Here is a 23,515-nt window from a genome sequence, read left to right on the forward strand (position 1 = left end):
ACAGGCTCTTGCTAAGTTGCTTAGAGATCTCACTAAGTTGCTGAGGCTGGCTTCAAACTTGAGACTTTTCCTGCCTCAACTTCCTGAGTTGCTGGGATTACAGGCATGTGCCACTGCATTTGGCTCCAATTTTTAATTGATTATACTCTGCTCTGCCTCTTTCTGAGAACAAATTTGAGATGTCTTAAAAAATAAAAAGCATTACAAAAAGATAAGGGAGGGGCTGGGGATGTAATTCAGGGGTAGATCACTTGCTTAGAGTATGGGAGACCCTGGGTTCCATCCCCAGCTCTGTGGGGAAGGGCTCTGGGGGAGGTAAAGGCCAGACAGAAAAAGTAAGGATTCTCATTGTTGAAGTGGGACATAGATTTGAACCCAGACTTATCAAAGGCCCAGAGAGAGTCAGCTGATTTCTGTAGCCTGTTAAGACAAATGCCGCATGCTGTCCAAGAATTCTTAGGGCTTAAGCTCACAGTGAGATGCTACTCCTGGCCCTGGAAAGGAAGGGGGCATCTGTAGAGTGCCCTCTGTGGCCAGAACCACACAGCGCCCCTAGTTCAGAGTTACTGTGTGGCTTCCTCATGGTCTGGCTTAGCACAAGGAAGGATGTGGGGTCAGTCCTGTGAGTCCACAGTGAAAACAAGGAGGATGTGTTTGAGGTCACTAGCAGAGTCTCTTCAGTTGTCCAGCGTAGCAGTTTTTCTTACATTAAAACAGGTTGCTGTTCTTTTATGTGAGTTATAGAATGTGGAAATTGGCTTGCATTTAGGTGCCAAATTGAACACAAAAAATTCTTAGCTTTAGTGCTCTGGAATGAGAGCCAGTGCAGGCAATACTCTGGAGCCAAGTGCCCAGAGTGGCACCACAAATCCCCATCTCTCCCTGAGTGGGAGAGCTGGCGCATGTCGTCCCCCCTTGCCCCATCAGGTCAAGCGTAGAAAAGTGACGTGTGTATGTTGCTGGCTTCCCTTATACCTGGGGGGTGAGTTGTTCTCATCATTAACTCAGGTACACGTTGGGTGGTGGCAGATGTGTAAGTACAGACAGTCATCTGCACTGGATCTAGGCTGTCGTGTAGGGTGGAAATTCTGGGGTCAGCGTGCTTCTAATTGTAGCTCTGCCATCATTGGCTGAGTGTTGTGGGTCAGTGACTCCCCCTTTCTGCCTGTAAAATGGAGTATTGGCCTGAGAAGTTACTTCAAGGATGAGGGGAGCCTGCACACTGTAGGCGCCGTCTGTGTAGTCTTGACTTGTGTTGTGACTACAGGGCTGGGGCAGGCAGGTCCAGCTTAACTCCCCATGAAGGCGTGAAGCAGTTTTCTGACCAGATGTTTGGAAGTCAATCTTTTTTTCACATTTGTAATAATTTTATCCTCTTACAGAGAAACAGCACCCAGGACCATCTTCCAAAGAGTGTTGGACATCTTAAAGAAGTCTTCTCATGCTGTAGAGCTGGCCTGCAGGGACCCATCCCAGGTGGAGCATCTGGCTTCCAGTCTGCAGCTGATAACTGAGTGCTTCAGGTGTCTCCGGAACGCTTGTGTGGAGTGTGCTGCGAACCAGAATGCAATCAGGTGGTGTTCCCTGTGATGCATGCAGCTTCTGCCATGCTGGTGTTTGACCTTGTAGTTCCCCCATGGTGTTGTGGGGCTATCCCTCCTTTACGCTGGGAAGCATTCCTCTTCACTTCCTTCCCAGACAAGCTCAGGCCAGTGCACGAGGTTGCAGCATGGAACAGTGCAGACACTAGGACCACCCAGCTTTCCTGTTTATCTTAATTTTTTTCCATCTTTTTAAGTTGTACATGCTTTTGGGGTTGAGTGTGACATATTTGTTGCATACACAATGTAACAATATAATCGTGCACACGATATAAGAATATAATTTGATGGTATTGTTTTCCAGTGTTTCCCTTTCCCTTGCCTCCTCCCTTCCTCAGTTCTTTCTTCTATCCTGCTGTCCTGTTTATAACAGAGACTTTTTGTTTCTGCTCATAACAGTGATTGAACTTCATTTTGATTCTTTATTTCTAGATTCTGCCTCCTGAGTTCATTTGCAGTTCTTGACCTTATTTTTCTTAGTTGTAAATGTCTCATTTGCTTTTATTGATTTAGTTACCCTGTGTTTACTTTGAACAAGAAGCCTCTTGTAAATTTCTAAGATCTTTCCTTGAATATAAATGTCCTAAGCTCTACTTCCATCCATGTTACAATATACAGATTTTAGTAAGTTCTTTTCTCTGTTATGCCTTCCTAGAGCTGAATGTCTGTCTTCTTTGATTTTTGGAATCTGCTTTATTTTGTGGGTACTGGGGATTGCACTTGGGGTGCTCTACCACTGAACTACATCCCAGCCCTTTTTATTTTTTATTTTGAGAAAGGTCTCACTAAGTTGCTGAGGCTGGCCTTGAACTTGTGATCCTCTTGTTTCAGCCTCTGAAGGTGCTGGGATTACAGGCATGTGCCACTATGCCCCCTTAGGAATCTGCTTTTTATTAAAAAGTTTTATTTGAAGTGAATTCCGAAGCCACAAGCAGGATATTCATGTTTCTTTCCTGGACTTGCATGTAGACAAAGCCTTCAGGCTTCCCTGTCACTGATATGATGGGTGAAGTGGGGCTAGTCCAGAAGCCACTTGAGGGACTTCCCTTGTTGCTTAGACAGTCTTATACCTGAGGCTTTAATATGATTAAGGTTATGCAAGATCAAAGGAAGCGAGAAAGGGCCAAAGTTGTTTAACTTTAATACTAAACTCAAACTGCCATCCATTTGCAGAAAAATAGAAACAATAATAGTCTTGCTAACAATAGTTAATATTTAAGAATATAACTAGTTATGGGCCTGGGGATGTGGCTTAAGTGGTAGCGCGCTCACCTGGCATGCACGGGGCGCTGGGTTCAATCCTCAGCACCACATAAAAATAAAGATGTTGTGTCCACCGGAAACTAAAAAAAATAAATATTAAAAAAATTTTCTCTCTCTCTTAAAAAAAAAAAAAAAAAAAAAAAGAATATAACTAGCTATGTGCTAGAAGCATCCAGCCAGAAGGCTTGTTTCTTTGGTTTCTTTCCAGGTGGGGAAGTACTTAATGTGTGTGTGGTGGCACCTTAGAGCAGAGACCTGTGACTGCTGACTTGTCCTGGTGGGGAAGAAACCGAGCTGTAGCACCTGGCTTTGTCCCAGGTCTTTATTTATAGTACCTTATTTAATCTATAGATCAAACCAAAGAAACAGCATGCTATTATCTCCCCATTTTTATAAGAAGAAACTATGCTTCAGAGAGGTAAAGTAACTTGTTCTAAAGTCACTCATTGAATCAGTGGCATGTGACCCTAAAGCTCTCAGTTGAAAGCAGGGGCTAGCCCTTCTGAGGCTTGCATATCAGCCCTGTTGCCTGTGACAGCTGTTTGCCTTATGTGGCCACATAGCCTTGGACATGGGATGAAGCCATTCAGAGGGTCTGTTTTCTCCCTGGTAAACAGAGCAAATGCTGTCTTCCTGTGGGCTGGGTGAGAGGGCTATGAGATTACCTTGCCTGCAGATGCCTGTGCAGGTGCAACTGCCAGTGTTCCTGTTTCTGCCTGAATCAGGGAGGACGCCCATGTTTAAGATAATGCTACTTTTTAAAAAAACAATTAGTTTTACTTTTTGAGTTATACATTCAAACTGTAAAAATTGAAATATTTTAAAAAGTAGATGTTTTATGGCACACATATATCAGTAGTTTGTTAGCACAGCTGTCATGGTGGGTGTGGAGTAGTGAGGCAATCAGCAGACCAAAGCGAGGGTTAGAAGGGAGTCAGTTTTTTGCCTCAGAGCTTCTAGGGTTGTATTACTACTGTTGAGTTTCGCAGGGAATTTCCAGCTCATTTAGGCCTTTATCTCCCAGAAAACAATTTTGAGTCAGAAACAGAACAGAAATTCCAGTGAGGACTTTGCTGCCACCTTTAACTAAAACTAACCTATAAGAACCAATCAATACTCAGGTTGTAATCTATGGTATTTTTCTGGAATTTTATTTTACATTTTTAATTAAAGGTTGATTAAAAGATGGGGCTAGAATGTGGCTTAGTGGTAGAGCACTTGCCTAGCACATGCCAGGCCCTGGATTCCATCTTCAGCACTGCTAGGAGGCTTGGGCAGGATTAATGAAAGGTGTAATGCTGCGCAGGCCTGCAGGCCTCGGTTGTGTGGTATGGAATGGAACATAACACAGCGAAGAAACAGTTTAAGGCTTTGCAACTTCCAGAAGTGCTTGAAGAAGACTGTTTAAAGCTGTGAACTCTACATGTCAATAGCACCCCTGCTGCTGAGGCCCCTGTGCCACTTCTGTAAAGGGTGGGAATGTGAGGCTGTGGGATCTATCAATGTCTCAGCTCTACCCTCTTGAAGCACGAAAGCAGCCACAGATAGTATGTGAATGGATGAACATGGCTGTTTTCCAATGAAGCTTCGTTTCTGAATATTGAAATTTGAATTTCATAGAATTATTATGTCATGAAATTGCATTCGGTTGAATGTTATCCATAGAGGCTGGCAGCAGGCCCACAGCCTTGTGTTCTTTATGTAGAAGTGAAGCAGGAGGAAGGTGCTGAACTGTCTCCCCATGGTCATCTGCCAAGGTGAAGAGGCAGGGAGCAGTGGCTCTGACCTCTTGTCACAGGGTGACAGCCACATGTACAGGGATCCTGAACATCCGAAAATCCCTTTCATTAAACCTGGGGCTTCACACAGTGTCTGGACTTGGATCTGTGTAGGTCAGGATCCTTCTCTGATCATGTTTGGGAGCTGTACTATTTTCCTGTTCCTATTTGTGACAGATCACCACCAAGTTAGGGCTTGAAGCAGAAGGGTTTTTTTGTTGTTGTTGTTTGTTTGTTTTTTTATACTTTATTTTCTAGTTGTAAATGGACAGAATGCCTTCATTTGTTTTTATGTGGTGCTGAGGCTTGAACCCAGTGCCTCATGCATGCTAGGCAAGGCTCTGCCACTGAACTACAGCCCCGGCCTGAAGCAACAGTCTTTATTGCATAGCTCTGGGGCTTGCAGGTCCGAGAAGAGCCTCACTGGCCTGAAGTCAGTGTCTGCAGGGCTGCTTTTCTGGAGGCTCTAGGGAGAGTTTGTCTTCCTGTCTGCGGTAGCTTCTAGAGCTGCTTGCTCTGCTCTGCTGGGCACAGGGCTCCATTCTCCATCTGCAGAACACAGCGGAGCATCTGACAGTCTTTGTTTCTGACTGTGACCCTCCTGTATCACCCTCATAAGGCTATTACTATTAGAGGCCTGCCAAGATCTCTCAGATAATCTATCTCAAAACTATGAATCTGATCTTATCTAAATAGTCTCTTGTGGTGTTTTCTGATACCAGCCAATTCTGATTCTCTACCACTGGGTTTCCCACAACTCAATTCTGTTGTGACACTGTCTGTTGGGAAGTCAGAGTTGTTGGATCCCACAGCCTAAAGGCTCAGGTACTCTCTCTTCAGGAGCCAGCTAGAAATGGAATGCCCAGGCTTCCAGGTTTCTGCATAACTGACTCACAGTTGGGGTTCCTGTGACTCCCCTCAGGACTACAGAACTCCAGGAAGGTGTCACTCACTGTGGCTGGTTTATTACGAAGGTCACTTCAGGAACAGTGAGGGGAAGGTGTGTGGGGCAGGTAAGCAGCCGGTGCCAGTTTCCCCACCTCTGTCCCTGATGCCTCTCTTGGCAGTTTGATGTGTTTGCCAACTTGGAAGCTTTCCAAACCTCATTGTTGAGGGATTTTTGTGAGGTTTCAGGACGCAGACATGATTAATTAAGCCATGGCCATTAGTGTAGATTCCATCTTGGTCACTCTCCCTCGCTCTGAGGCCAGAAGTGGGCTGGAGTATCTACCCTTTGATCCCTTGGCCAGTTCTTTTCTCTAGCCACCACCCTGAAGCTCTCAACAACAGATGCTGCTGTTATTCAGCAAGTTCTAAGGGTTCTAGAAACTCTGTGCAAGGAACCAAGACAAAGAACCAAGGCTGGGTCTCTTACCACCTCTCTCTTGCCATATGGTGATGTTCACAGGTCCTGGGTTTAGGATATGAGCATCTTGGGAGGATCATCCTTTTACCTGCTTTGGCCTTTTGGCCCTTGAACATTTATCTCTGTCATTCATATAGAATATATTTGTCCCATCTCAAGGTTCCCCAAATTCTTGACCTATTATAAGCAACAACTCATGTTCAGAATGTCCCTGTGTCTCAGCTGAAAAGTCCCAAATCTAGGCATCTAAATTGTGTAACTTATAAGACTTGAGTGTGAACTTTTCTGGGCAGATCCTCTTCGTCTATGACCTGAAACTGGACACTGAGCATCTGCTTGCCAGGGCAGGCACGAGGTGACAGTTGAACAGGTACGGTGGCTGTCTGCACCATGGGCTTTCTGTTATGCTCCCCAGGGCTCCTCTGCCTCTGCCTGTTGCCAGATCCCAAAGTGTTGAGGACCAGAGCCAAGTCGGGATAACGCATAGCATTTTTGCCAGAAATAGTGGTTGAGAGGCGACACCAGTGAGCCATTAAATGATGACTTTTGAGTTCTCGCGGAGTTCCCGTTGAGTTCTGGTTGAGTTCTCGCGGGGATTCCTGAAGAGTTCGCATTGGTTAGGGAAGTGCCGGAGGAGGGATTTCAGGTGGATGGTTCCTGGAGGAGCCACGTGGCGTTTGGGAGAGTTCCCGGGGAGCGTGTGTGGAGTGTGCTGGTGGAATTCAGAAATAAAGTTTGTTCCTGCTTGAGTGGCTCGTGATTTGTGCCCAGCCAGACTGCGGCACCAAAGCACCTGGCACATTTTATGGATCTGTTACAGCAGCACCCTCTTCTGCTACCCATCTCTCTATGAGTTCCTTTTGCTGATGTGACAGATTTCCAGAAACTTAGTGCTTTCAAACACCATACCTTTCTTATTGGAAACTGAGAAGTTTAGAAGTGGTTCTGAAGGGCTGTGTTTCTTCTCTCTAAGGACAGCTGACTTCCTTGCCTGCCCAGCTCCTAGAGGCTACTGCACATACCCCCATGTGTTCCTCTTGTAAGAATCCCTGTGGTTTGCCGCCATATAATCCAGGACAATTTTCTCATTTTAAGATTCTTAATTTGGTCTTGTCTGTAAAGTTCCCTTTGCCATGTAAGACAGCATATTAATGGACTTGGTGGACTATGGGTGCTGTTGCCCTGCACACGATGGGAAGTGTTAGTTGGTAGTTTCAGCATTATGCATCAGGTCATCATTTGAAATGCAGTTTTAGGAAAGCGTATATGTCTAACTTTGTTTTTTCAAAATCCGATACAGAAACCTGGATACGATTGGTGTGGCTGTTGATTTGGTTCTTCTGTTCCGTGAACTACGAGTGGAACCGGACTCCCTCTTGACAGGTAAACCACAGTATAATTCACGGATTATTTATATCTTGGAAAAGGATTTAAACCAAGACTCTTGGAGTAGTGCATCATTCATTGAAGCATGTGTTGTGTATTTTGAGAGACAGGGAAACAAATGAATTATTAAAGAGTTAGCATAAACGAAAGTTTCAGTGACTCCCTTCCTCCCTGATGTGGGCTGAACGATCTCTCCCTGTTGATGCTGAAATCTCTTAATCTGTTCAGGCAGCTGTAGTAAAGTCCTTAGCCTGGACTAACTAACAAACTATAGAAGTTTAGCACTCACAGTTCTGGGGACCAGCACATTTGGTGTCATGAGGGCTGCCTTCTGCCTCCAGATGGTGCCATCTTGCAGCATCTTCACATGATGGAAGGACAAAAGGGCACGTGGGCTTCTTCTGACCCTGACCAGCCATCTGCCCAGGCCCCAGCCTCTTACCAGCAACACATGGGAATTTGAGTTAAACGCAGACATTTTAGAAGGATATAAAGTAAGTGAGGACATTTGACTCATAAGAGAGGGTGTTAGGACACATACACACACAGAGGCAAGAGCACCTGGGGACACAGAGGGAGAGGGTCATCTAGTGCTAAGAGAGGTCTCAGGAGTCAGCTTTGCTGCGACCTTCCCTTTGGACTTCTAACTCCAGAAGTGTGAGAACATGAACATCTGTCGTTGGTTCTTTTTCATGGATGGCATCCTGAGCTGTCTAATGCACTGTTTTTTTAAAAAAAAATTTACTTTTTTAGGTTTTTTAGGTGGACACAATATCTTTATTTTTATGTGGTGCTGAGGATCGAACCCAGTGCCTCACGCATGCCAGGCGAGTGTGCTACCACTTGAGCCACATCCTCAGCCCCTGCACTGTTTTTTTGATATTTATGAATATGATAGGTCCTCTTCTAGGTTTTGGGTGTGATTCCAACAGTGACCAAAACAGACAAAAATCTTTGCCCTAGGGCTCACATTCCAGTGGGAGCCAGATATAAAATCTGTTAATTAAGCCAAATAGTGGTGTGACAGAAAGGGAAGCTGGCTGTTGTCCTTAAGGGCTTTGACAAGGGATTAAGAGCAGCCAGCTGCTTAGCTGGAAGGCTGAGAGGTTCTCAGGCTGTTTTGAGTGGTTTTAGTCTGCGTATTCCTAGCACCAATACTTCTCCTTTGAACAAGAGTTATTATGTCGATGAAATATTAAAAGCCTCTAGACTTTCAAATACAGTCTTGTCTAAGGAATTGAGATACTATATGGGCAAAGGATTCTCAAGAAATTGATAGGATGTCCCATTGAGTCATAAGTTGTTTTTAAGTTGTTCTACATTTAAATGTGTTTTTGTGGCTCCATTTTATACTAAAATGGAAGTGTCAGTACTTAATTGGGGAATTAGAAATCTACAGTGAATCCGGTGTTGTGGCTATTCAGTAGGAAGCTCAGGGTGTGCACTGCGCTGCGTTCCCTGACAGCTGGCAGGTCCTGAGGTGGTGGGCAAAGTGCCTCTGGCAGAGCAGAGGTGCTGTGGGTTTTCTTCTAGTGGTGTGTTCCTGATAGAGCAGGGCCTGAGGCCACCCAGATGCTGGGGTAGCCAGCTCCTGGGGCCCAGCCCAGCCCCAACCCTGGATCCTGGGCGCTGGCCCACGCACGAGCAGCTCCCCTGGGAGTAACCCCTGGCTCCTGGCCTCACTCCCACCCTGGCACCCGTGCTGCGCCCTCTCACCAGCAGGGCCTGTGCAGGCTCCTGCTTTCTTCTTACATAACCTTCCTTGACTCCACCTTCCCCTTGCCCCTCATTCCCACTTTTTCTGTGTTATCCGAAATTCCTGTGAAAGGTTATGTAGTTTTTATCATACTTGATGACTGATTCTTTCTCCCTTTATTCATAGTAATGCTTTCCCTGAAGCAAGCAGGTTTCCTAAGAACACATGCCTAAGCCTGCTTTTGAGATCCAGTTTGTTGTGGAGGAATTAATTGCTTGACTAGTATTGAAAGAGTAGATCCTTACAGACCCGTTTTCTGTTAGCTATTTCAAGATCTTTTCACAATTTCAACGGATAGTTGCAGTCTTATTAGTATAATTATTTTTTATTAGTGTGAGGCTCATATAACAAAATGCTCTCTTAGTGGGAGCAGTGCAGTGGCATTTAGGGTGTTCACAGCATCGTGCATCTCCACCTCTGCTCAGAGCAGCCTGTTTCCAGGAAGTGCTTCCTCTGGATTTCCCTCCTGTCACCCCTACTTTCTGCTTCCTCTGTGGACTCAGCCTATTCTGGATTTTTTTTCTGCAGTACTGGGATTGAACTCAGAATTGCAGATTGAACTGCAGAACTGGGATTGGATGTGCTCTATCTCTGAGCTATATCCCCTGACCTTTTACTTTTTATTTTGAGGTAGGGTCCCACTGAGTTGCCTAGGCTGGCCCTGAACTTGGGATTCTCCTGCCCCAGCTTCTGGCATAGCTGGGACTGTAGGCATGTGTCATTGCCGCCAGCATTCTGGATGTGTTATATAAGTGGAACGAGAATTAGGTGGCCTTTTGTGTCTCGCTCCTTTTCCTTATCATGATGTTTTTGGGGTTCATCCATGCTGTTCCTGTTCTGGCTGAATGCCATTCTGTTGTGTGATTATGTCACATTTTGTTTATCCACTAGTCAGTTGGTAGACGTTTGGCTAGTGTGGATAATGCTCTTGAGTGTACGTGGATTGGTTTGAGGGCCTGAATTCCATTCCTCTGGGTCTGTACCTAAGACTGGAATTTCTGGGTCATGCGATCACTCTATGCTTAACATTTGGAGGCCCCGCTAAATTTTTCCACAGCTGGTAGGCTGCTGTGCTTTCACCAGTAGGTCTGAGTGTCCAGTTTTTGCACACCTGTGCTGGATACTTTCTTTTTTTGGATTATAATCATCCTGATGAGTGTGAAGTAATGGCCCTTCATTGTGATTTTTATTGCCCAAATGATCAGTGACGCTGAACATATTCTCAGGTGCTTATTGACCATTTGTGAATCGTCTTTGGAAAAACGTCTGTTTGTCCTTTGCTTGCTTTTTTTTTAAAAAAATATGTTTTTTAGCTGTAGCTGGCCATTGGCCACAATACCTTTATTTCACTTATTTATTTTTATGTGGTGCTGAGGATCGAACCCAGGGTCTCGCACATGTGAGGCGAGCACTCTACCACTGAGCCACAACCCCAGCCCCCGTTGCCTACTTTTTAATTGCACTGCTGTTTTACTGTTGAGTTGTAAGAGTTATTTACATGTCGTGGAGACCAGGGATTGCTGACTCTGTAGATCCATTTGTGGATATTTGCCATCTCAACAATACTGTGTCTTCTAGTCCGTGAGGGTGGAACATTTTTCATTTAATTAATTGTTTAATTATTCATGTGTATCAGTTTTAAATAGCTAACTCATGTTCAGTGGCAGATTTGGAGAGAGATTACGAGGCAAGAGAGAAAATGAAAACTAAATAAAATTTCTTGTCACCTTCTTGGAAAAGCCGTGAAATCACCGATTTTTGTTTGGAATTCAACAGTGAAATTTGGATTCAGTAGGAAACTTAATTTTTTATAGTGTGCTAGTTCAAATCTAAAAGGATCTTGTTAAAAGAATTCTGGTTTTTACAAAGTATCTGTACTATCTTTTGATTCTTTCTCTGTGAGAACTTCATTTTAAAGAGATTTTTAGCAGGGTAACTGTGCCAGTTTTTTGTTAGCACTCTTGAGGTAAGAACTGTAATTATATTGTCAAAATAATATTTAGAGTATTATTTTCAAGCAGTAATTACAGTGATGTGACAAATATATTATTATGCTCATAAAATTTTATGTAAACACAAGCATGAGTTATTTTAATTGAGTTATTGATGTTATTTTTGGCTTTTATTCTTTCCTAATCTGTAAAAATAATGTTGGGACTTTGTAACAATTGCAGTATTTTTACATAAAGATCAGTTGATAAGGTATTTGGTAAAAGCATCCTTGTCTGGAGTTTTCTTTCCTTGTGTCTAGGATATCTTTAAGCCTTTTCCCATCCAGAACTGGGTTCTGATGTGGAGACCAATTTTGTTTGCCTGGTGAACCATTGGGTCAGCTGGCTTTGAGACTAGCTTGTGCTTTTGGCCTTTTTTGCATGGTAAACTTCTGTATTTGTATAACATTCAGTAGAGAGGCCAGGGAGGCCGCTCCATGGTAGAGCTTGCCTGGCATGTGTGAGGCCCGGGGTTCATCCCCAGTACCGCAAGAAAATAAAAAATGAAAAAGATTCAGTCAAAATGTAGGTCGTGTCTTCTAAGATTATGACTTCCCTGAAAAAGGCTAGTGTTTTCTGTTATAAACATTTCATATATGTTCAGTGCAGAGCATTATCTTCACTGTTGTTATTTTTCAGTACTGGGGGTTGAGCCAAGGGTTTTGTGCATTTTAGGCAAGGAGTGTACTTCTGAGCTACATCCCTAGTGCTATTATGGTTAATTTTTAACAACTCAGAAGGTGGAGAGAAGAAAACTAATCATCACTCATGTGCAGACTGTGAGAAGCTAGCTCTTGGGTTTCTGTGTGTGTGTGTGTGGGGGGGCGCATGTGTGTGCGTCTGCTTGAAGTCTTGTGCCAGCTTCTTGACTTCAGACTATAATACCCACCTAATTCAGTTTCGGGGTTATTGGTGCATTGTTTTCTGTGTGTACTTTTTAACCTTCCGTGGTCTGGTTTTTGGTCTGGATTCTGCAGCCCTGTGAACAGCCAGGTGTGGAGCTGCAGTAAGGGCACAGTGTGGCACCTCTGCCCTGAAGTCCTCGGGGATTACTTGACCTGAAGCCAGCCATGGTGGGAAGTGGTGGGCAGGACTTGCCTTGGGCTGGATCAGCAGGCCAGCCCTGTCTTCATCAGGGCTAAAATGTTTTCCTGCTGGGAATTCCTTTAGTCAGGCAACTCTTCATGTGCACTTGAGCTCTCCTGTTGCTGCTCGCCTTCCCTGACTTGGGGAGGAGGCTGATTGCTCCTGTTTTTGCCAATCCCATTCTGCCGCTCACCAGCTTGATGACCTTGAGCTGGTCACTTACCTTTCTGCGCATTGGTTCCTGGCTGAGAAATGGGGATATGATTCGTGTGCACCTCATGAGGTGTGGGTTGGGTGAGCAGGACAGCAGCATGCAGTGTCAGTGTTGGCCAGCACCCCAAGGTCCTGGGTGACAACTCCATCATACTTGCCTGGTTCCTGGGATTCCTCAGGGGTGCCTCTGTCTCCCTCTGCTGTCCTGGCCCTAGTGTGAACCCCATTAAAAGTAGCCGGCAGGCAGTGGCACTGGGCTCTAGCCCCTCTTGGCAGTTAGGATGTGGTGCTTGGGAAGGCTGTGTCCCGAGGAAAGGGCTGGGGCAGTGGGATTGAGAAACACTTTCAGCAAGCATTTTCCTGATTGGCCTCACTATGCTCTGCTGCTCAGAGCGTTGGAGGGTCAGGACTTCTGCTGCTGCAGCCCTGCAGGCTGGCTTAGGTCCCTCTGAGCCTGTGCCTTCCTTCCTCCTGGGAAATGGGGCATCCTCTGCTTTCATAGGAAAGGGAGATAAAAAGGTGAGGAGCTTTTGGAAGGTGTCTGTGTCTCCTTAGTGACTGCTGAAGTATTGCCAGGACTGCTGGCTGTCCCCTCTCAGCACCCTGCATGCCCCGTGACGCCATGCGCTGCTGAGACTGGGCTCCACTGACCCCCCCTCCTTGGCTGACTATTAGCTTCAGATGAGCCCGTGGAGGTGGACCTGACAGGCCAGGTGGATCTTCCTAGTGAGGCCCCTGAGTGCCCCTGCTCCACTTGCCGGTTTCCTGTGTGAGCCCCTCTGGAGAAGGCCCTTCCTCTGCAGGCCTGGCCTGCAGCCCTGCAGGGCCCTGGAGCTCTGGGCTTCTACACCCTGCCCTCCCTTGTTTCTCCAGTTCTGAGGCTGGAGGCTGTTTTGTGCAGCCTGCATCTATTACCCCAGAGCTGTTCTTTCTGGTCGATTCATTGCATTAAATTTTCTTTGTTAAAATAACCAGTTTGGTTTCTGTCACCTGACTGGGTTCTGACTCGTTTAGCTGTCACTTGTCATTTTCTAAAGCTTGTGCTTGCTGCTGCCTCTCTTGCTTTCGCTGGGTTCCTTTCTCTCTCAGGTCCCCACTCCTGTGCATCCATTCTGTCAATGGGGGTAACCAGAACATGGAAGACACCTTATAGTCTGGACAGGGAAGGTACTTAATGTAAAGAACTGCTGTCACAAAGGCTTGAACTAAGGGATGAACAAGTAAGACAGAGAAGGCTGAAGAACCCCAGAGTTGCCGAGGCCCAGGGGCCTCTACCCCTAGGACTGGGGGATCGTCTTCCCCTGGGGCTCAGATCCCACACCTCTTTGGACAGAGCATAGTGCTGGCTCACTGGGTGCTGCACAAGTCACTGACAGTGGTGTTCCAGGGAAATTTGCTGGAGACCCACCCTTTAGCACTAGGGGTCCTTGCTGGGAGGCTTCTTGAGGAAGCTGGCTACTGTGCGCTGCTGGTAATGTTTTCTGAGGAAGTGAGCCCTCCTGGAGAAGGTGTTCCCCAGGGCATGGCTGGAGGAGGGCCAGTCCTGGAGGAGCCCGTCCTCCCTCCAGCGCCCCTCCAATGTTCTGGAGATGACTTAACAGGCCATGGGCAGCTGATGTCTTTGCAAGGCCACCTTTGTCTTCACAGAGAAGATAGGATTTATTTAGATCTGGGAGGCAAAATTGAACACCCCAGTTATTTTAAAGTCAGCCTGTGCATTGGCTCCTGGGATCTTGTCACTCAGGTTGTGCCAGTCTGGTGGGCATGAAGGGGACCTTGGTGCCAGTTTCCCTTGTGCTTTTATTCTGTGGTATTTTTTGAGAAAATATCAATATTGAGATGTTATTTATTTTAATATAGTCCAGTTTATTAATTTTTTTTGTAACGAGTACCGTTCTATGTCCTGTTTGAAAAATCTTTCTCCAGAGTTTTCCACAAGCTTCTCTCGGTGATTTTTATGTTTAGGTCGGTATTTGGAGTTGAACTTCTGTGTTGTGTGAGCAGTTCAGTGCAGGTGTTTCCGTAGCTGTACCTGGTGGTCCAGTGCTCTTTTCTGAAAGGCCACTGTCTACTCAGTTACCCGCCTTCACGCTGGTTCTATTCTGTCCAGGCCTACCAGGACCGACCCCGCTGTCTTTCCGCAGTTGCTGCGCTTGATTCTCCTGCCTCCTCATCTCTGGGTGGTGGGCACTGTTGGTGGCCCCTGTGTCTTCCCACGCAGGCAGACACAAGTGGGTGCCTCTGGTACGTGGAGTGACACGTGGATCCCTGTTGGGATGCTGCCGGGATTGTGGGCACTTCTGGAAGCAGTTGAACTCTCTGCTGGGTGAGCCCGTGGAGCCCTGCACTTGGTCCTTTCCTCGACTGCCTCTCAGTCAGGCTTTCTGGCTTCTTCCCTGGGGCTGCTGTGTACTGGTTGTACCCTTGATGCTTTTATAAATGGTCTTTTTTGTTTGTTCTCCATACATGGAAGTATTATTGGTTTTGAAAATACTTTTGTCTAGCAGCTTCCATGACTCATTTATGAGTGCAAGCAACTTATACATCTTAAAATTTTTCTACACAAATTTTTTCATCTGTTGGGGGAGATGACAATGTGGTTTTCTCCTTTTCAGTTCTTAGGTCTTTGATTTGTCTTTCTGGGGAGATTTGCAGTAGAGTGTTGACTGGAAGGTGGTGACAGTGGGCCTTGGACTCCACCCTCGAAGAGGAGTGTACTCTGTCTCTGCAGCTGGCCGTTAGTTACACTGTGTGCTGTGGATTTTTGTTGATGCCTGTATTTAGGACATGAAGTCCCTTTCTATTCTTTTTTATTTATTTTTTAGTACTGGGGATTGAACACAGGCCTACTGTACCACTGAGCTACATTCCCAACCCTTTTTATTTTCAGTCAAGGTCTTGCTAAGTTGCTAAGGCTGGCCTTGAACTTGTGATCCTCCTGCCTCAGCCTCTCAAGTAGCTGGGATTATAAGCATGCGCCACTGTGCTATCAGTCCTTTAAAATTTGTTGAGTTGTGTCATACTCTGTTATTTATTATGAGATACTATATTTTCTTGAAAACTATATGTTCTTTTTTTTTTAAGTTGTAAATGGATCTTTTTAATTTTATTTATGTATTTATGTGTGGTGCTGAGGATCGAACCTAGGGCCTCATACATGCCAGGCAAGCACTGTACCACTGAGCCACAACTCTAGCCCTGAGAAGACTATATTTTTCTGCAGGTTTTTTCTTGTTCTTGTTATTGTTGAATTTTTCTTTATTATTCATCAAATTTGGATGTAACTCCCTAGAGCTTCTGGTAACAAGAGTTAACAGTCCTACCATGTGGGTTGATATCATCAAGGGGATGCACCCAGAAGTGAGGTGCTTGATACTTGTGGAACTTTGGTCAAGTTACTTACCTCCCTGGGCCTCACTCTCTGTGCTTCAGCGTGGGATGACTACTCTCTCAAGAGGCAGTAATTCAGGGAGGGTGGGTCCCATGAGCACTTGGGGTTTCCGTTCAGAGTCTGAGCGAGCACGGGAGCACCTGTTTCCATTACTTGCTTGGAAGGTCTCTCTTTTTAAGCCACCTTAGTTATCCTCACCTGTGTGCTGGTCAAGAGGTGGTCAGCTGAGCACTCACCGAGTTTTCTATTGCATATTCAAAACTGTGAGTGTGAGTTCGTATTTCATCTCCACAGTAACCTGTAGGCTGCCCCTGTAACACCTCACAGGGCTACCTGGGGAGGAGCTGAGTGATAGAGTGCTTGCTTGGCACTCATAAGTTATGTTCTGGGTTCTGTTTTCAGTACTCCAAAAACAAAACGAAAGGAAGAAAAGTGCTTGTTGAGGTTGGGAAATGAGCAGAAGCCTTTTTGTAGGGGGAGTAGTTGTTAGTAAACAGTTTTATTTTACTGTAAAATAATGGACTTTATTTTTAAATACACTTTATTTTTTAGAGCAGTTTTAGGTTCAAATTGAGAGGCAGGAATAGGTTTCATACCTAAATGCTTCCCTGACATGTGCACAACACGTCCCACCAGTGTGGTGCCTTGTTACAACTGACAAGCCTATGTTGACAGGCCATCGTCCCCCTCTGTCCCTGGTTTAAATTAGGACTCCTGTTGGTGCTGTGCATTCTGTAGATCTGGATAAAGGTGTGATCAGTGTGTCCACCAGTGGACTGTCATGGAGAGTCATTTCATTCCTAAAAACCCTTTATGCGCTGCTTGTTCATCCTGCCCAGCTCTTTTTTTTTTTTTTTTTTTTAAATTTAATTTTTAAAAAAATCCTCCTCACTTCTGGCTTTTCCTGAGTGCCACATGGTTGTAATCATACAGTGTCTAGCTTTTTCATATGACTCCTTCAGCTTGGTAATATGTACCTAAGTTTCTTCCTTTTTTTTTGTTTGGCTTGGCTTGAGAGCACATTTCTTTTTAATGCTGAATAGTATTCCGTTGTTGGGTAGAGCACAGATGATTTATTCCTTCACCTGCTGAAGGACACCTTGGTTTCTTCCAAGTTTTGGAGGTTATGAATAAAGCTGCTATAGAGCTGGGGATGTGGCTCAAGCGGTAGCTCACTCACCTGGCATGCGCGGGGTGCTGGGTTCGATCCTCAGCACCACATAAAAATAAAATACCAATGTTGTGTCCACTGGTAACTAAAAAATGAATATTAAAATTCTCTCTCTCAAAAAAAAAAAAAAGCTGCTATAAACACTGTGTGTGTGTTGTGTGTGTTTAGGTCCAGTGTTTTGATATCAAGGAGTGTAGTCGTTGGATCCAATGGTGAAAGACGCTTAGTTTTTTAAGAAGTTGCCAAACTGTTTTCCAGTGTGGGTGGCCCGTTTTGCATCCCCAGGGCAGTGCACAGGAGTTCCTGGTGCTCCGCGTCCTCCCCAGTACTTGGTGTTGTCTGCGTTCTGGCTTTTCTGCTGGCATTCTGTAGTTTGATGTCATTAGGTCATTTCTGAGTCGTGTTGAGATCTTGTGAACATGGCGTTCTCCCTGTCTGTGCTGTGAGTTGCTGGAAAGGTGTCCTGTTGGCCCCTTTACTGTGAGTGGGCCTCTTTACCCTTCACTGTGTCAGTCCTTCTTAGGTATGCCCTCGCCACTGTTACCAGGAGCAGTCCAACTTAAAATCATTGGGTCTTTCTGGTAAGTCATTTCTAGTGGCTATCTTAAAAAATTTTTCAATAATTGTTTTTGTGTTAAGGTTTATTATTATTATTATTTTTTGCTTTGGTGTTGAGGAATTGAACCCATGCCTTGGGCTTGCTGGGCAAGTGTGTTCTAATTTTAAGTGGTCTGTGGCTTCTTTTTGATTGGTATTCACCTGGTATATCTTTTTGCTAGTCTTTAACTTGTAGTATTTCCCTACCTTTCATTTTCCAAAAATCTCTTTTAAACAGTGTGGAGTTAGAGTTCTAAAAATCCAGCCTACATATAGCCCTCTTTTAATTGAAGCATGTATTCCAGTGATATTTGTGTTACAGTTATAGTCTTGTTAAGAAGTAAATTTTGTGTAAAGTGTATTGTTTGGTGAGGTGTATTAATGTCATACCCAAAGTGTCATTGTGGAGGGGAGGACTTTATACTTAAAAGAAACCAGCAGAGTTTCATTGAATAGCATGGGGACCATTTCTTATTAGAGTGTCTCTCCACTGAGTTTAATTGGATGTCTGTCTTTGTTTTTCTCTCTTCCTCATGCCCCTCAGCCTTTCGCTGTGGCCTGCAGTTTTTAGGCAACGTCGCCTCACGGAACGAAGACTCCCAGGCCATCGTGTGGGTGCACGCCTTCCCCGAGCTCTTCATGTGAGTGCAGAGGAGTCTCCTGACTCCTCAAAAGACAGCTATACCAGCCCCTGTGCATGGAGGTGGGAACGTGAGGAACCAGCCTGTGGCAACAGAGTCTAGGCCATAGTGGCTCCTGGGGTGGTGGGGGAACGGTCTGGGGGAGAGCGCCTGAGAAGACACTAGGCCCTGGTGGGGTTCCGTGATCTCACACATGTGCCCTCGACTAAGTTCATTTGCTGTTAAGAAAATACAAATCATGGGCCAAGTAAGTAACATTGCTAAAGAACCTGAAATTTGTTAAGACCAAAAAAAAAAAAAAAAACCAACAATTGAACCTGAAGCCTCAAGGCGTGGGCAGTGAGTTAGCCTTTCCTTGCTTTCCTGCACAGCACAGTGCTGTGTGCTTTGGTAGGTAGGGGAAGTGCACGGTATGGTGGCCAGTCTGCTCATTAGTGTGAGAAGCATGGAGAGCCAGTGGCCAGTCTGTGATCAGTGTGAAAGGCAGTGACCAGCCTGTTTTTAGTGTAAGAAATGGCAGTCAGTCTGTCTGTCAGTTCAGTCTGTCTGTATGAGAAGGGGATAAGCAGCCCATGTGCTAACTTAGTATGTGGCTGACCAGTCTGATTATCCCTGTAAGAAGTGGCCAATTAGTCTTTTTACTTAGAATGGTTCCTGAGTCTTTTCCTGTAGATAGACTGTTTTTTAAAACCAGCTCTTTTAGTTCACAGAGGGTTGAGCACTGGGAGCACTGGACTGCAGTTTGTGGGGAGGGCAGACTAGGCTATCGGAAGGGCAACAGTGCCACATGGGGTGACTCATGGCTGCCCCAGGGTAAAGAGCAGAGGGGCAGCTGTCATTTATATGTTCTGAGCTGAGTGTTTCCTGTGTATTGTTCCTATTCTTGCAGCACCTGCCCTGGGGGTAGGTGGTCCTGGCCCTGTATGGATAGATGAGACTGTAAATGGCTGGCTGGGTCTGAATCCTGCACTCTGTAAATGGCTTGTTGCCCTAGTTCTGTGCTACTTCCCTGCTGGTTTAGGTCTGGGGCTTGCTGTAAAGTGTGATATCAGGATGGATGAACTCCAACTCATTTGAGCTCACTGAGTCTGTCTCTCAAGTTCCTGCAGACGTTGGTGTTGAAAAAGTGTGTGTGTTATGATTAGTAATAATTGAGCTTAGGCGAAAGAACACTCTAAGCTACAGAAATAGACTTACTTATATTTGAGAATTTTTCCCTGTAAGACATTTTGGGCACCTAATATATACCAACCAGCTTTTGAGCTAAATGACTGTGATAACTTATTTCCATTTTTTATTCGTGCATTATAATTGTACATAAATGGTGGGATTCGTTGTTACACGTTTGCACATGCATACAGTATGACAGTGGTAATGACTGGCAACTTAAATATATCTATTACCTTCAGATTCCATGCTTTGGTGGGGGAAATAAAGGAACAGACAAGTACATAACAATGCAACTAAAATAATCAGGATAAATCCAGAGTATGGTAGAGAAATAGGAGGAGGGTCTATCAATAGTTTTCATGGTCCTTTTGTATGAGTTCATTTGATCCTCACAAAAGCCCTGGAGATAGTTGGAGGAGGCCTTATATTCTATTTCATTTTTAAAATCGCTTTATTTTTATGTGGTGCTGAAGATTGAACCCAGGATTGAATTCGCATGTGCTAGGCAAGTGCTCTACTATTGAGCCCTAGCCACAGCCCTAGCCCCCTATTTTGTTTTTTATATCAGAAAACATACTGACAGAAGTGATGTGACTTTACTGTGTGCTTATGAGGCAGATAGAACCAAATTTGAGTTCTAGTTTTGGCAGACACTGGCATTGTACTGTTGGGCAAGTGGAATCAACAAATTGTTTCTCTGTAATCCTCCAGGAGGCTATTGTGAAGTTTAAATGGAAAAGTAACAACAAAATCAAACAACCACCTAGTGCTTGAGCCCAGGTAGTTGAGAGTCTAAGGGAGCTGGATTGATGAGCGGGCAGTTGTCTGGGGCTCCTGACTCCAGGCTCCGTTTCTTGCTACTGCCTTCTGTTCTTCAGATGTGCTGTCCCTCATGACTGGTCAGGCAGTGCCTGTGGTCATTGTGGTAACTCTTTTTGCCTGTTGGGTGTTCTTTCTAACAAGAATGCGTGTCCTAATGCTTTATAAATGTGATCATTTTTATCTTTTTTTTTTTTTTTTGAGAGAGAGAGAGAATTTTAATATTTATTTTTTAGTTTTCGGCAGACACAACATTTTTGTTTGTGGTGCTGAGGATCGAACCAGGGTGCCAGGCGAGCGCCCTACCGCTTGAGCCACATCCCCAGCCCATTTTTATCTTTTCTAATCAGGTGTGAAGTTTCTTTTTGCTCTGGAGTCCTGAGTTAACTGCAACTTTTTATTGTGATTTGACTTTGTATTTGCTATTTTTATATTATTACTATTTTAATGTTTAAAGTCCAAAGTATTATAAGTCTTCTTCAACTGCTAAAAATAACAGTATGTACTGAATTTACTAATGGGTTTACTGTTACTTGTGTTAAAATAATTTCTTGTTGCTAAATTGAACAAAAAATCTCATTTCTTCTTTTGAAAGGTCCTGCTTAAATCATCCAGACAAAAAAATTGTTGCCTACTGTTCAATGATTTTGTTCACATCTCTTAATCCTGAGAGGATGAAAGAACTGGAAGAAAACCTCAATATTGCAATTAATGTCATTGAAGCTCATCAGAAGCAGCCTGAGTCAGAGTGGCCGTAAGTATCTTGTTAGAAATAAGATATTTATTTGCATGAGGACGTCCTGACAGATCACTTTCCTCACAGAGATTTTAAGAAAAACATTTGAACTATGATAATTAAACCATAAGTTCAGAGTTACCATATGGTCAGTAAAATTACCAAAGTTTTTGGGCAGAGTCTGGAAACTTGGGAAACAGGTGACGCTCAGTGTGAGCTGGGCTGGAAGCATTGGCGGGCGGGGGAGGTCTTCTAGGTGGTGGTGGGGCATTCTTGTGGTGTGGAGGAGGCAGTGCCTAGGCACTGGGAGTACCCAGATCAGGCCCCAGCATGGATCGGGGCAGTCAGAGGTTGTCCTGTGTAAGTGATTCAGCTGCGGCTCACCTTGTCCCCTACAGAATGCAGGCCTTGTCTCTGTTGCTTTTAAAGTTTTTCTTAGTCTTTAGAAGTTAATAATGATGTCTTAGTATAAATTTCTCTGGGTTTGTTCTTTTTGGGGTTAACTCAGCCTCTTGCATCTGTAGGTTTATGTCTTTCATGAAGTTTGTGACGTTTCCAGCCATTATCTGAATATTTTTCAACCCTACATTCATTCTTGTCTCTCTTCCTCGGGGACTCCACACCATTTACACACACAGGCCACTGTGGTGACCAGTGAAGAGACATGAAGAGACAACAGCCATGTGTAGGTTTAGACAGTTTGTTCCTGAATGGACAGAGGCAAGCAGCCAGAGGGGTGGGTGACAGGCATGTGACTGTGAGATGCCCATAGCAGGGGAGTCACTGGACAGGGTCCTGCTGTGGCACAGCTTGATGAGACTAGGGAAGAAAGCGTCAACCCTGTTTAGAGTGACACCTCTGCAGGACTGTCTCATGAGAGTCACAGCCCACCTGAGGATGTGGCAGGGCCCTAGGTGGTGGCCTCAGGCCTTGCATATTCTCCTGGTCCAGAACCAGCACAGGGCGTTCAGCTAAGGCTCAGGTGAGCTGCTGTTGAAGCTCTGGTGTCTGGGCACATTAGGGGTCCCCATGTGCTTCGGGGGAATAGCTTTCCTGTACAGTGGTGGTCCTCTGGTTTTGTTCTGTAGGTCCCTGAGGCTCTACCCAGGCTTTTTTTCTTTTTGGTTTCCCGTTTATTTTCTCTCTTAGCCAGGACTACACTGTGTAGATTTTGTCACTTAATAAAGTTTTGAAATTGGCAAGTATGAGTCTTCCAACTACGATGTTCTTTTTCAAGATTTTTTTTTTCCTATTTTGGGTCCTTTGCATTTCTGTGTTTTTTAGGATCATCTTTTCAGTTAAAAAAATAGCTAGAATTTTGCATGAATATGTAGATCAGTTTTGAAAATATTGCAATCTTAACTAGATTAAGTTTTCCAAACCATGAGTAGGAGATGTTTTCCATGTATTTAAGCCTTCTTTAAGTTCAGTGATGTTTTGTAGTTTTTATTGTATGAGTTTTGCATGACTTAAATTTATTCTAAATATTTTATTCGATTGCTAATAGATTGTTTTTTTGATTTCATCAGTGGTATTTAGTGATGCATAAGAAAACACTGCTGTGTAGAGAAAGAAATAGAGTTGATTTTGTGCATTGGTCTTGTGTCCTGAAGCCTTGTCGAGCTTGTTTGTTGTCATGACAGGATTTTGGTGGTGTTTGGGGGTTTCCTGCGTCTAGGAACCTATCCTCACACATCAGTGGAGTTTTGCCCTTTCCTTACCTGAGTGCCCCTACTGGAGATTCTGTGCAGTGTTGAGTCTGAGTGGACAGAGTGGTTCATGTCAGTCCTGGCTTTGGGTTTTACCACAGAGCCATGGCAGCGTGGGGGCTTCTGGCTGCCTTTCGTCAGAGTGGGAGCAGGCATCCTGGGTACTTTTGTCTTGTCGAATGTTCTCAGTGGTTAAAGGGTGGTGCATTTTATCAAATTCTTTGGTGTCTGTTGATATGATGGTTTTGTCTTTTTCTATGGCTTTGTCTTTTAGTTTATGAATGTTTTATACACGTGATTGATTTTTGTATTTTAATCCAACTTTGCATTCCTAGAACAAACCCCACTTGTTGATGGTGTATAGTCCTTTTTACATGGACTTAGTTTGTGTTTCGCTGAGGATTTTTAGATCTATATAAAGTGGCATATTGGTCTGTAGTTGTCTTTTCTCGTGTGTGATTTTTCCCTTTTTCCTGGTTTGGCATCAGATTAATGTTGGCTTTACAGAATGTGTTAGTTTTATTTTTATTTATTTTCTGGTGAAGTTTGTGGAGGATTGGAGGTAATCTTTAATTATTTGGTAGAATACACCAGCGAGCGTCCGGTCTTAGGGAGGTCTTGTTGCTTATTCATTCTGTATTTGTTGTAGGTCTGTTTAGATTATCTGCCCCTCCCTGGGTCAGCTTTAGTACTTAGCGCCTTTCTAGAACTCGGTCTGTTGGACTTTCTAATTTGTTGGCACATGATTAGTCACAGTATTTCCTTAGGATCTGTTTATGTAAGGTTGGTAGGAGCCCCCTCTTTGGTCCTGATTTTAGTAATTCAAGCCTTCTATTTCTTT

At 44.5% G+C, this 23,515-nt stretch overlaps 1 protein-coding gene across 1 annotated transcript in view; it reads left to right on the forward strand.

The window, feature by feature from the left end:
- Positions 1-23,515, forward strand: part of Atxn10 (ataxin 10) — a 142,089-nt gene that overhangs the window by 23,368 nt on the left and 95,206 nt on the right. The window contains exons 2-5 of the mRNA XM_076855475.1: positions 1,383-1,574; positions 7,309-7,391; positions 18,144-18,240; positions 20,825-20,983. Of these exons, the coding sequence (XP_076711590.1) occupies positions 1,383-1,574; positions 7,309-7,391; positions 18,144-18,240; positions 20,825-20,983 (531 nt within the window). The remainder of the gene's footprint in view (positions 1-1,382; positions 1,575-7,308; positions 7,392-18,143; positions 18,241-20,824; positions 20,984-23,515) is intronic.

This window comes from Callospermophilus lateralis, chromosome 4 (assembly GCF_048772815.1).
Source record: "Callospermophilus lateralis isolate mCalLat2 chromosome 4, mCalLat2.hap1, whole genome shotgun sequence".
NCBI classification, from domain to species: Eukaryota; Metazoa; Chordata; class Mammalia; order Rodentia; family Sciuridae; genus Callospermophilus; species Callospermophilus lateralis.